The 10,884-nt window shown below is 37.3% G+C and overlaps 2 protein-coding genes across 2 annotated transcripts; one reads left to right on the top strand and one right to left on the bottom strand.

The window, feature by feature from the left end:
• The first annotated feature begins 241 nt into the window (after positions 1 to 241).
• paqr4b (progestin and adipoQ receptor family member IVb) lies at positions 242 to 5,330 on the top strand. The gene is made up of 3 exons (XM_060891138.1): positions 242 to 606; positions 2,483 to 2,701; positions 4,539 to 5,330. The coding sequence occupies exons 1-3, from the start codon at positions 441 to 443 to the stop codon at positions 4,970 to 4,972; spliced, it is 819 nt and encodes a 272-aa protein (XP_060747121.1). The 5' UTR covers positions 242 to 440; the 3' UTR covers positions 4,973 to 5,330.
• A 780-nt stretch (positions 5,331 to 6,110) lies between these two features.
• On the bottom strand, positions 6,111 to 10,792 carry pelo (pelota mRNA surveillance and ribosome rescue factor). The gene is made up of 13 exons (XM_060863803.1): positions 10,600 to 10,792; positions 9,919 to 10,011; positions 9,659 to 9,809; positions 9,334 to 9,424; positions 9,073 to 9,236; positions 8,369 to 8,429; positions 8,105 to 8,266; positions 7,900 to 7,946; positions 7,746 to 7,819; positions 7,537 to 7,608; positions 7,354 to 7,428; positions 6,575 to 6,606; positions 6,111 to 6,412 (listed from the first exon to the last, which is right to left on the bottom strand). Exons 1-13 carry the CDS (start codon positions 10,638 to 10,640, stop codon positions 6,318 to 6,320), a joined length of 1,158 nt encoding a protein of 385 aa, XP_060719786.1. The 5' UTR covers positions 10,641 to 10,792; the 3' UTR covers positions 6,111 to 6,317.
• Between the last annotated feature and the right edge of the window lie 92 nt (positions 10,793 to 10,884).

The raw sequence follows: 10,884 nt of genomic DNA, 5'->3' as shown, positions 1-10,884 counted from the left end.
ACCATTGTAGAAAATTAACACCTAATGACTACCACATTCAATAAGAGCAAGACAAAGTATGAAGAGAATCTTGCAGAATAAATGACAGCCTGGACTGACCATTGGATTCAGAATAAAGAGCCTACTATGTAGAGGTCAGTGTGTGAAGCACTCTAAGCTTTATCCACACTAAATACAGGTGGAGGATGGGATTGCACTTGTACAGGATGCCTCACTGCAAGTCCTGAGTGATAGATCGGTCATAAGTGAGACTCAATTCTCCAGACTTGATGGGCACTAAAAGTGCACAAGTGGAATGGTGTTCATCCAAAGACATGGATTTGTTAAGCTGTATTTTCTGCTGTAGATTCAAGCCATAAACTATAACAAATGGTTCATTTGCTGTGGGACTACTTTTTGGTGTACTTGATGAGGGCTCTGAGAGTTGCCTTGGAACAGCAATGGTGTTTTTCAATGTACCAAGACTTCTGGACTTTAAGAATTCTCCAACACACCTTCAGTTCAACAGGTATGTTTTGACTGGATATCGCCCCGCATCCACATGCACAGGATGTTTAAGAAGTCTCTTTTACCTGCACAATGAATCTGGAAATATCTACACACATGGTAAGTATACAGTACTTCACTGAATCCTTTAGACTGATCTTTGTTTGGAAGTTTTTTTTAGTTTTTTTTTTTTTTTTTGCCATTTTTGTTGTTTCAAAAATAAAGCTTTATTTGCTTTTTGCAACTTTTAAACTTTTATATACAATTAGGCATAATATTTATTGATTTATGGTTTTATGAAACACTAGGCATTCTATATGATGTATATGCTAAATCGAATGTAATTAATATCATATACACCATATAGGTTGTATTTAACATTATACTTACTTTAACATGAAGTAACTAATTTATCAGTTTTTTTTGCCTGCAAAAGTATACACATTATACATTTATACTTACACAGTAAAAACAAAAAGTAAGATTCAATACACAGATCACTTCCTGTCATGTATTATCCTTTTGCTCAAGAACGTTTTCTAACACACTAATGTGTGTAAGTGGCATTAGTTGGGATTAGCACTAATTCTGTGTGGGGGGAATATAATTAGCGTGTAATCGCAGAACAAGCACAGCACAAAACATTTAAATGCTAATTATTGAATTAGCATAATGGCTATTTCTTTGCCAGCTAGCAACCCAATCAACATTGATTTATTTAAGCTGAAAATGTTATACTAAGTAAAACATTCCACCTGACTCTTAATGCTTAATTTGTCCTAGTTCAAGAACTGTGCTCAGGTTTGTTTAGCAGTCAGTGCTAAGTAAAATTACAGTGCATTCTCAGTAATGTACCAACATATCTGCGGTACATTTTGACGTTCATTATAATCCTGAATTGTTTTCACCGTTTTTGCACCTTTAGGTTATGTGCTAGCTAGCTTTTTGGTGCTTTAGCATCTCATCTTCTAATACAGTTTCAAATGTTCACAATGATATTGGAATACTGGATTAAAACGTGCTTCTATAAAAACCTAATAAAACAAACAAAGACTAATACTTGACACCTAGTGTACATTATTTCAAAAGTACTAAATGTCATCATACAGTAGTTTACTAGCATACTTCACCCCAAATTCCGCAAGATTAGTTTAATTTCTTTAGCACTTTTAAAAATTGAATCTCAAAACAGCTTTACAGAAACATAGAAACAAATATAACTTGAAATAAATTTTAAAATTAAAAAATAAGCTACTATTTAATTAGTGTACATGTTTCAAAATATATTTATATGTAAACTGTACATTTCTCTAAGTGTATATTAGAATTTTTGTAGAAAATTTGACTAAACTTTATTGAAAGTCAAGAGGAATATTTTCTGCATGTGAGTAATTTATTAGATTTTAGAAAACTCTCCTATTTCTCTCCATTTAAGCTTAGTGCTGTCAAGTAGAATCCACATGGCTACTTACAACTCTTCCATTCCCAAAACTATAGGTATTAGTGAGCTAAGAGTAATAATACCAGCATATTTATTAAAAAACCATTGTGAGTTAATGGCAGTGAATAATGAATTCAGTGACATTACGTTACACTATTGTTCAGTGCAAAACTTTGTACTGATCTTTTAGATTGCTTTTAAGTATTACTTCATAGCATCCAGATTGAGTTGAGAAAATTGGAGGAGAGTTCACTTGGCCGACCTTGACTGGACAGCCCTCTTTAAGCACATTATGGTGATTAAGAACATTAAGCTTCCATACAGGAGCAGGATTACCTACACGTATATGATGTGGTCACTTTATTGTGCACTTCACATCTAGTACTTAGATATATGTTCAGGCTTCCACACCTCCCTTCATGGCTGTTCTAGCATGTCATCTGGGTATTAATTGTTCATTTCACTGGGTGCACTAAAAGTGTGTAGTGCACTATGTAAGGACACAATCCAATCCAAAATCCAACTGCTACATGTTCTTTTTTGTCTTTCTTACAGGTGTCTCGTTTGTCTGCTTTCTTTTGCTATTGCCTCTCAGCATTCCCTGGTCTGAAATGGATGAACAGTGGCTTTGCTTTGTGCACTACCTAGCCTGCCTCTCTCCCACTGTTGGCTCAGTCCTCTATCACATCTTCATGAATCATGAAGGCGGAGCTCGAGTTTATGATGCCCTGCTCTGCTTCGACATGTTCGGCGTCTGTCTCGTCAACACTCTGGGTGGGTGTTGTATTTTCATCACTTTAAATGTGATCCCTGAAATTTGATCCTTAGCTGAGCTCTTGAACTAGTTTCGTTTGTTTTGTTTGTCTAACAGTTTCTAAAATGAAAGAGAGATGTTTAGAACATTGGTATGTGAAATGTGTAAATAGAAAGCAGCCTATTCAAGTCAATTCAAGACTATTCCCTGTATAGTCATAAGAAATCATAAACACCATGCCCACAAGGTCCAACAAAGTATCAACTTGTATATGGACCAGATGGCTTAGGGGGAACTATAGAGAATATCCAGTACATTCAGCAAATCACATAATGCACTTGAGTAGATTAGTACCCAAAATGTACCCTAGTGTTTTGCTGTCTTGAACCATTTTTTCTAAATCAAATAGTACCACTAACACAAAAATTAAATAAAACTTTCTTATTCACACAACATGCCATCTAATCTGAAAGTTCTTGCACGTTCATGTTTCAACAAATTACTCATATTCACAAAAAATCTTGCATTGTCACAAAAACTTGCACATTCGCTTACGATACACACAAAGGACTCATATGGACACAAAGAATGCTCTTGTATTCCAATAAAATGCCCTCATATGTATACAAAAGCTTTCAGTTATAAAAGCTCACCTACACTCAAGTATTTGAACATAAGCCCCCTAAAAATATGCACAACATGCTCTCACATTTGCTCTCATGCTCTCACATTAGGCCGCTCAAAACAGACATAAAATGCTCTCATTCACTCAAAATGCTGAGGAAAAACACTACCATTTTATATATAAAAAAAAGCACTCACATTCACACAGTGCTCTATATCACCTTTGCACCAAGTTTACTCTGAACAAAACACATTATAACAAAACAAATGCATTTGCTGTGTTATAATATATTTCCATATATTTCTTTCACATCACACAAAAAAAAAACCCTTACAGTTACACAAATCACTTTTACATCCACACAGACACTTACATTTGCATAAGCACTATTCGGACGGGACTAGTTTTCCAAACGACGTTAGAGTTAGAATTTTTTTCAGCCGACGTCTGTCAATTCATGTATGGATTCGGACGTGACTAACATCTCTGTGTTTATTACGGAGGTAGGAGTGTCTGTGTTTTACATGTGGGCGTTGCACAAGACCACATGTCCAGGATGCGTGGATTGCGTATGTTCATATGACCGATCAATAGGTTATTAACATCATATGGTTTTATATAGAACTTCTTATAAACCCACTGGAATAAATACGTTTTTATATAATTTTCACGTTATGTAATTGACTATAGAAATGAAAGTAGATATTACAGTAGCCAGTCTTAACAATTTACGTGATTTGGCTCTTCTTGTTGATTTCATTTTTTTATTTCTTTGCAGGGTAGCAAACACATTTACATCCATTATTGGTGTGCAGAAAGCAGAAACTTGAATACCGGTGCGCTAGGGTTAATACGGTAGTTCACGTTGACCAAAACAGACAAGAAAACGCGTTTTGGAAAAAACATTTTCGGCAATCACAGACATTCGCATTCGGACGGGATTAGATTAGCACCGATTTTGCTGAAAAACAGTAGGTAATTTTCTCTGGAATTTTTACACAGGTTGTGTGAGAAAAAGACAGACATGGCAGATTCGGACGGGATTGAAAATCACAAAGTACGTCTGTGAAACTGAAATTTCTCTAACGACCCCCTGTAAAACTAGTCCCGTCCGAATAGGGCTACTAAATTTGACATGCTCTTGCATTTGTGCAAAACTCTTTCACATACTCAGTGGTCTGAGAGCAAACAGCTCATAGACTACTATTTTTTCACTATTTATTTATCTGCAGGTGCTTTGCCAATCGTGCACATCACTCTCCTATGCCAGCCCTGGGCGCGCCATGCTGCCATGTTTGGCTACGTGCTCTTCTCTTGCCGTGGTGTCCGTGATGCGCTAATTGCTCGGAGCGGTGCTCGACGTCTGCAATCATTTGCATTCCAAGCCTTGTTCCGGGCGTTCCTGTTTTTCCTGCGCTGGTTCAAACTTGGCACTGGAAACCCTGAGTCACTCCATCTATATGTCATCATGGATGTGCTGGCTTTGATGGGTGGTCTGGTCAATGTGTGGCGCGTTCCTGAGCGCTTCAGCCCTGGCACCTTTGACTACTGGTTAAACAGTCACCAGATCATGCATATAGCAGTCATTCTGGCCATATTGTACTTGCACTGGGGCACCATGGAGGATTTGGCATGGCTGAAGGGCTACGAGTGTCCTCAAAAATGAACGAAATAATAGCTAGTACTTGCTAGGGTGGGAGGAATATGAAACAAAGTACAGGCAACATATCATTGTCTTCAGCACACCATGTACAAGTGCATTGCAGTGGCTCAGAAGCCAAAGTTGTCCCATAAACAAATTAACCAAAAGAAGGTGATGAGTTTGTCTGGAATATATACTGCCTAAGCTGCATTCAGAAATGAGAAGCAGTTTGCTCATGCCTGAATATAAAGTTTGCATATAATGCTGCCTTAAAAGATCCCTTAATTTTTCTGTCTAACGTGTCCCATAATCAATTAAAAAATGGTGTCGAAAAGTCCACTGGGTGAGAGAGAAGTTCCTGTATAAATTTACATTGTCTGTAATAATTCCAACTCAAGATTTTATTTCTTCTGTCTTGGAGATGCCTAATGTACCATATAACCACCACAGATTCTGTTAGCCAGCAGGCTAACACAAGCTAATCTGACAGGATTGTAAGTGAATTGTCTTAACCTTTAATGTTTATCTTCACTTCTAATGCTAGCTAGTTGGCTGATATGAACTAATTTGGCATCCGAGATTTATTCATTAATGTCATTATCCGTCATTGCTAATGTCAGTTAGCTAATATGCTATTTGACAGTATTTTTAGGTCATTTTTTATAATGTTCCTTATCTTCACTTCTATTGATAGCTAGCTGGTTAATCTGAGTTAATTTGACAGGATTCTAAATCTTCACAAACATTAATATCCCTATTAATTTCCAGCCAGCGAGCTAACATGACAGGACTTCTGAGATGATTCCTCACTGCTAATTGCTAGCCATTTAGCTAACATTAGCTAATCTCATCGGAATCCAAGTGAACATTGAGGCCATACTGTACTATGTGCATAAGCTTTACTTCCAATGCTAGCTAAAATTAGATGACATAAATTTCATCATTCCTCACTGCTAATTGCAATTCAGTTAGCTACCATAGGCTAACCTGACACGATTCTAGGTAAATTCTAAGATTATATTCTATAAAATTGATTATCTTCACTTGTACTGTTAGCTATCTGGCTAAAACGAGACCTATGAAACTTGGAGATACTTACTTTTTAAAAAGACACTTACACATTCTTACTGTTAATTGTCATTCACCATGAATCCAACAGAACTTCTGTACATTTTTCAAATGCTGCAGCTGTTTTATTGAAAGTAACGTTCATATTATTTACAGTCGAAATTAAAACAAAAGCTACATTTGCTTAGTTTGTTCTTTCCATTTCTTTTCTTGGGCACCCAAAAACTCCATGTCAATTATCTGATTTTATCAAATTTTATCTTCTTCTTATTATTATTATAAAGATTATCTAATCTTTCCATCAATCTTCTTCAGAGCTGCTGTGTTCCTCTGTGTCAGAGAGATCAGCAATTGGGAAACGCAAGATGGCTGCCACGCCGCTGAGCTGATTTAACTCTGCAAGAGACAGAGATAAAAAGAAAGAGAGGATGAGCCAATCAGACAGTGAGAAAAAGAGAAAGCGAGAGAGAGAGAGACAGAGACAGACAGAGAGAAACACTGAGGTTATTAATTTATACATTTTAACCAATGAAAAGTAAATAAAAGAGATAAACTTACGTTCTCCGGAGACATGTAAGCTTGAAAATACTCTTTAGAAAAGAAATAATAAAAATAGAAATAAGTTAGTAGTAGACTGTTTAGAAATATATACAAAAATACAGATTGTATTCTGACCTAATTACGTTTTGTTTTTTTGTTTTTTTTTTTACATTAAGCCTCACTGTAAATTCAAAAACAGCATTTCACAACATCCAGAACTGAAGACCTTTAAATAACTACATGGTGACTTTCCCCATCCAAGCTCACAGAAGACCGGGAGAAAATCCTGGAAACTAAAGATTTCAATAAATCATTGATGCTAATATTTAGCATCCGTATAACGAATACCTAACCATTAAAAGAAAAAAGTAATGAATACAATACAGAATACTATTCAACATAATAAGTTCACATTTCATCACAGCTTTTGTAATGCAGATCCTATCAGAAACGTAATCGCTAAATCAGTTCACCTTATACTCTGTAACCATGGCAACATATCACAAAAAATGTATTTGCTACCGTGTCACTCGATGAAAATGGGTAATTATGTTATTACACTATGGAATTGAATTGTAGTGAGCAGTGAAAAAATGGGTTCATCAAAAGTGACAAGAAGCGAGTGAAAAGATGCAGCCACAGCAACAATTGTATAATGGTAATCTATTGATAGTGATATGGTAGAAAGTTAGCTCAAAATGGACAGGAGGTGTTTCATTTTTTTCCCCACGAACACTGCCTGATCATAAATGTTAGTGCCTTAACACCAGATCTCTAATTTTGTTCTTTTTTTTTACCTGACTGTTCCTCCGTTGTCCCTCACGTTATCCACAAGCCGGACGTATCGGCTCCGAGTGGCTACGTCTTGATGTCTGAAACAAAGATCATAGAATGCTTCAGTTAAACCATGTATGCACTTATGTATTTTCTATGCTGACAGGAGCCATGCTATGTAACAGAAATGCCAATGTGTGCATCACCTGAACAGCTGATCGCTGATCAACAGGATGTCCACGGCTAACGCTTCGCTCGCCCTTTCCACGTGTGCCAGGCTGTGAAAAGAAAACTCTTACTTTCCAATAATAATAAGGACAGAATTCTTTTTGTTACAAAAGATGATCTGATTTCTCACACACACACACAGAGACACACACACATTGCATAGAATGAGAATAAAATGGCGGCTGACCCGTAGAAAGCTCGATCAGGTTCATGTTGCAGCATCTTGTAAAAATCCTCCAAAGCTTTTACCTCACCTGCAGCCTACACACAAACGCACACAGATTTCAGTGGTAAATAATAAAATGACTATTCTGAATTACACATGACCCAGATGATCATACCTTTGTATCAGATAGCCGGCTTGTGACGGCTGGATCTGACAGAACCTCTGTGGAAACAAAATCAAACATTTAAAAATAAAACAGTGTTTATGATAGCTAGAGATCATGTAACTAAGCATATAACTAAATAAACAAATAGTAAAATTAGCACAGAGAAATATCAGTGTTTTTTAATGTAGTGTACAAGACAAACGTTAATGCGAACCTTTGAGAGAGTACTTGTGTCCTGATGATGCATGCACTAGCATGAATTTGGGCCTGTTCTCCAGCAGAACCTTGCACTCCTGCCTCACCGCTTCTTTGAAGAGGTACGTGATGAACTGATCTTTAACAAAACCCGGACTTGCCACCAGTATACATTTCACCACTAAGAGAGAGAAAGAGAGAGAGAGAGAAACAGAGGAATAGATGAACGTGATAAATAACATACAGCTTTAATAATAAAACCTCCTACAAAGTCGAGCCTTACCGTCAAAGTTGAAGTGTCTCAGAATTCCCTGCATGACAGCTTCATAGAATCGGTCCAGTGCCTGAAACAGTGAAAGAAGTGTTGAATTCTGGATTATGATTAGCCACAAATTTCTATAAGAAAGCTGCAAATCACATGGTTATATTAATGTGCTGGTTTTAATATGTCTGTGTACGTTAAGAATTAAGATGTCTTTCAGAATATTAAAGACTTTTGAACCCTGATGTTGAACTTTTACCCTAACATGACTTCTTTGTGTTGGCTTTAAGAAGGAAAAATAATGTTTTTAAATATAGCTTTGAGCAGTGATTAAGGGGGCCAAGCACCACTTAGGAATGGTGGAAGCTTAGAAGGAAGCCATTGGGACCATCTGGGTATATTAATACACTTAATTTAAAGGAAAAATGTTAAGTTCCTGTGTGTAACAATATTACTAAACATTTGTGAGTTTGATTGCTGAGGTATGGGCTCAATTGTTGCTTGGCAACTAATCCATTAGTATATTATTATCATTATTATTATTATTATTATTATTATAATAGAAGAAGAAAAAGAAGAAGAAAATACATTTCTAATATAGCTGTCTAGGCATCTTAGGTGCTTGGCCCCCTAATAAATGATGTTCTGTATTTTTTTCATGTTGGACTCCTGGTGCAGCAGTTGCTGTTTTTTTTTTTGCTTGTTTTTTTGTGCCCTGTCTTGACCTTTTCATGCTGAGCACAGCTGCCCCTCCTCTTGCGTGGAATGGTGACCTCCACTTTGGCTCGCAGCAGTGTCATGGCTGGCGTCACCAGTACCAGGTTGGCCAAACCTTCCTGCATCACCACGGCTGCCACGTCTGCCTTCTGTGCCGGGTCACATGCCTGCTCTGTGGTGTCAGAGGTCAGAATCAAATCAACACATTAAAAGCATAAGTTTATAACACTAGTAAATATGCTACTAAAATACATTCTAGAGAAGTGTACCGATGCGATCGAGTACCACGCTGTCCCACACTTTCTTTGCAAGAGTGAACTTTCTGTTGAGCTCCAGTTCAATGGTGTGGTAGGCACCCATCTGACCAATCAAACACACACACACATACAAACAAAGGATGAGTGGATTTCTTGCAGCAGTTTGGATTATACTTTCAAACAGAGCACTGAACACAGTGCTGTTGAATTCTGGATTCTTGTTGTTGATCACTTTATTGTAAACAGCAGCTATAAAATAATTATTAGTGCACTAAAGGGACACATTCTAAGATACTCGACTGTCTCATATTTCTCTTATTAATGAAACAAGCCAGACCTTGACATACTGGTTCTCCACGATGTTGGTGCCTTTGACTCTCAGCTGGCATGCCTGCGAGTCAAAGTCAATGGTCTCAACACAGATGGTGAGCATTGTGCGCACTCGCGAGCTTCCCACACTGCCTGTGGATGACTCCGTCTGCACCTTCCTGTTTGGGACATGAGCAAAATCATAAATAAATAAATAAATAAAAGTAGGTCTTTAGTCAAGCACATAATAATGAAGTATGCGCAAAAGAGCTCATGTGGCTACGGTACCTGATGGTGGATGCTCTCAGGCTGTCCCCCACTTGCACCAGATTATAAGTGTGCCACATGTCCTCCGCTTCCTCTGGGATCAGCGTCACCTGACTGACAAATACAATTTCAGTAACACACATAACAGAGCTAATTAAAGAATAAACCACAATAACATCGATACATTTTACTTATCCAGGATCAAATGCAGTCTTTTACACTCTGCATCTATATGTCCAATAACAGGGATTATGTATGTTCTAGGCTCAGTCCCAACTGAGCTCCCTAGAAATAGCTCCCTACTTCCTACACATCTGCACTACATGGGATATCAAATATAATCATCATCATTGTCTGACATAGTGCACAAAATATCCAATACGATTTGCCACAACAATGTGATCAGATTAACCAGACTCTGTCCCAATCTCTCACTATTTCCCACTCAAGGGGAAATACTCTATAGAGTATTAAATCATTGTTCCAATATGTGACAAAGTTACATTTGTTTGGATTGGGTTTCATTACAAATAGTTGCCTACTAAATAGTAAATAGTTCCTCAGGGAAGTTATATATGAACAGCTCTCTCTATATATAGGGGACATATACATATGTATATATCCGATAAGTGAGTAATTAGTGCACTATTTGTGTATGTGGGACACGACCCGTATACATTTTGACTTGTCAAGTGCACTTACCCGGCATTATCTTTCTCGATGTCTTTATTAACCAACTTCATACTTGCTCGATATTCCTGTTAGTCTATGATTATACTGTTAAGAAAGGTTAAGCGTGTTAATCCATCTGTTTTCAGATCGTTTTGCTTGACATTTCCCGGCCATCGCTCCAAAATGAATCACCAAACTGTTCGAGATGTCGCGGAGGTTTTGCGTCATCCGGAAGCGACACGAAGGCAGAAGCCGGAACTAAATTCGCCTGTTTGTTTCATTGCAGATTTGTTTAATATTATTTTATTTCGCAAA

The sequence above is a fragment of the Tachysurus vachellii genome, chromosome 2 (genome assembly GCF_030014155.1).
Source record: "Tachysurus vachellii isolate PV-2020 chromosome 2, HZAU_Pvac_v1, whole genome shotgun sequence".
Classification (NCBI taxonomy): domain Eukaryota; kingdom Metazoa; phylum Chordata; class Actinopteri; order Siluriformes; family Bagridae; genus Tachysurus; species Tachysurus vachellii.
Note: the sequence above shows the minus strand (reverse complement) of the source record. Positions and strands in the feature narration are given on the sequence as shown.

What these genes read in the sequence shown, in the direction of transcription:
- paqr4b (XM_060891138.1), top strand. Translation starts at nt 441, where the DNA reads ATGGTGTTTTTCAATGTACCAAGACTTCTGGACTTTAAGAATTCTCCA. An exon ending in TGGAAATATCTACACACATG is followed by an intron (nt 607 to 2,482) that starts GTAAGTATACAG and finishes TCTTTCTTACAG; the next exon opens with GTGTCTCGTTTGTCTGCTTT. An exon ending in CTGTCTCGTCAACACTCTGG is followed by an intron (nt 2,702 to 4,538) that starts GTGGGTGTTGTA and finishes ATTTATCTGCAG; the next exon opens with GTGCTTTGCCAATCGTGCAC.
- pelo (XM_060863803.1), bottom strand. Translation starts at nt 10,640, where the DNA reads ATGAAGTTGGTTAATAAAGACATCGAGAAAGATAATGCCGG. An exon ending in ATCGAGAAAGATAATGCCGG is followed by an intron (nt 10,012 to 10,599) that starts GTAAGTGCACTT and finishes TGTATTTGTCAG; the next exon opens with TCAGGTGACGCTGATCCCAG. An exon ending in GACAACGGAGGAACAGTCAG is followed by an intron (nt 6,607 to 7,353) that starts GTAAAAAAAAAG and finishes TCTTTTCTAAAG; the next exon opens with AGTATTTTCAAGCTTACATG.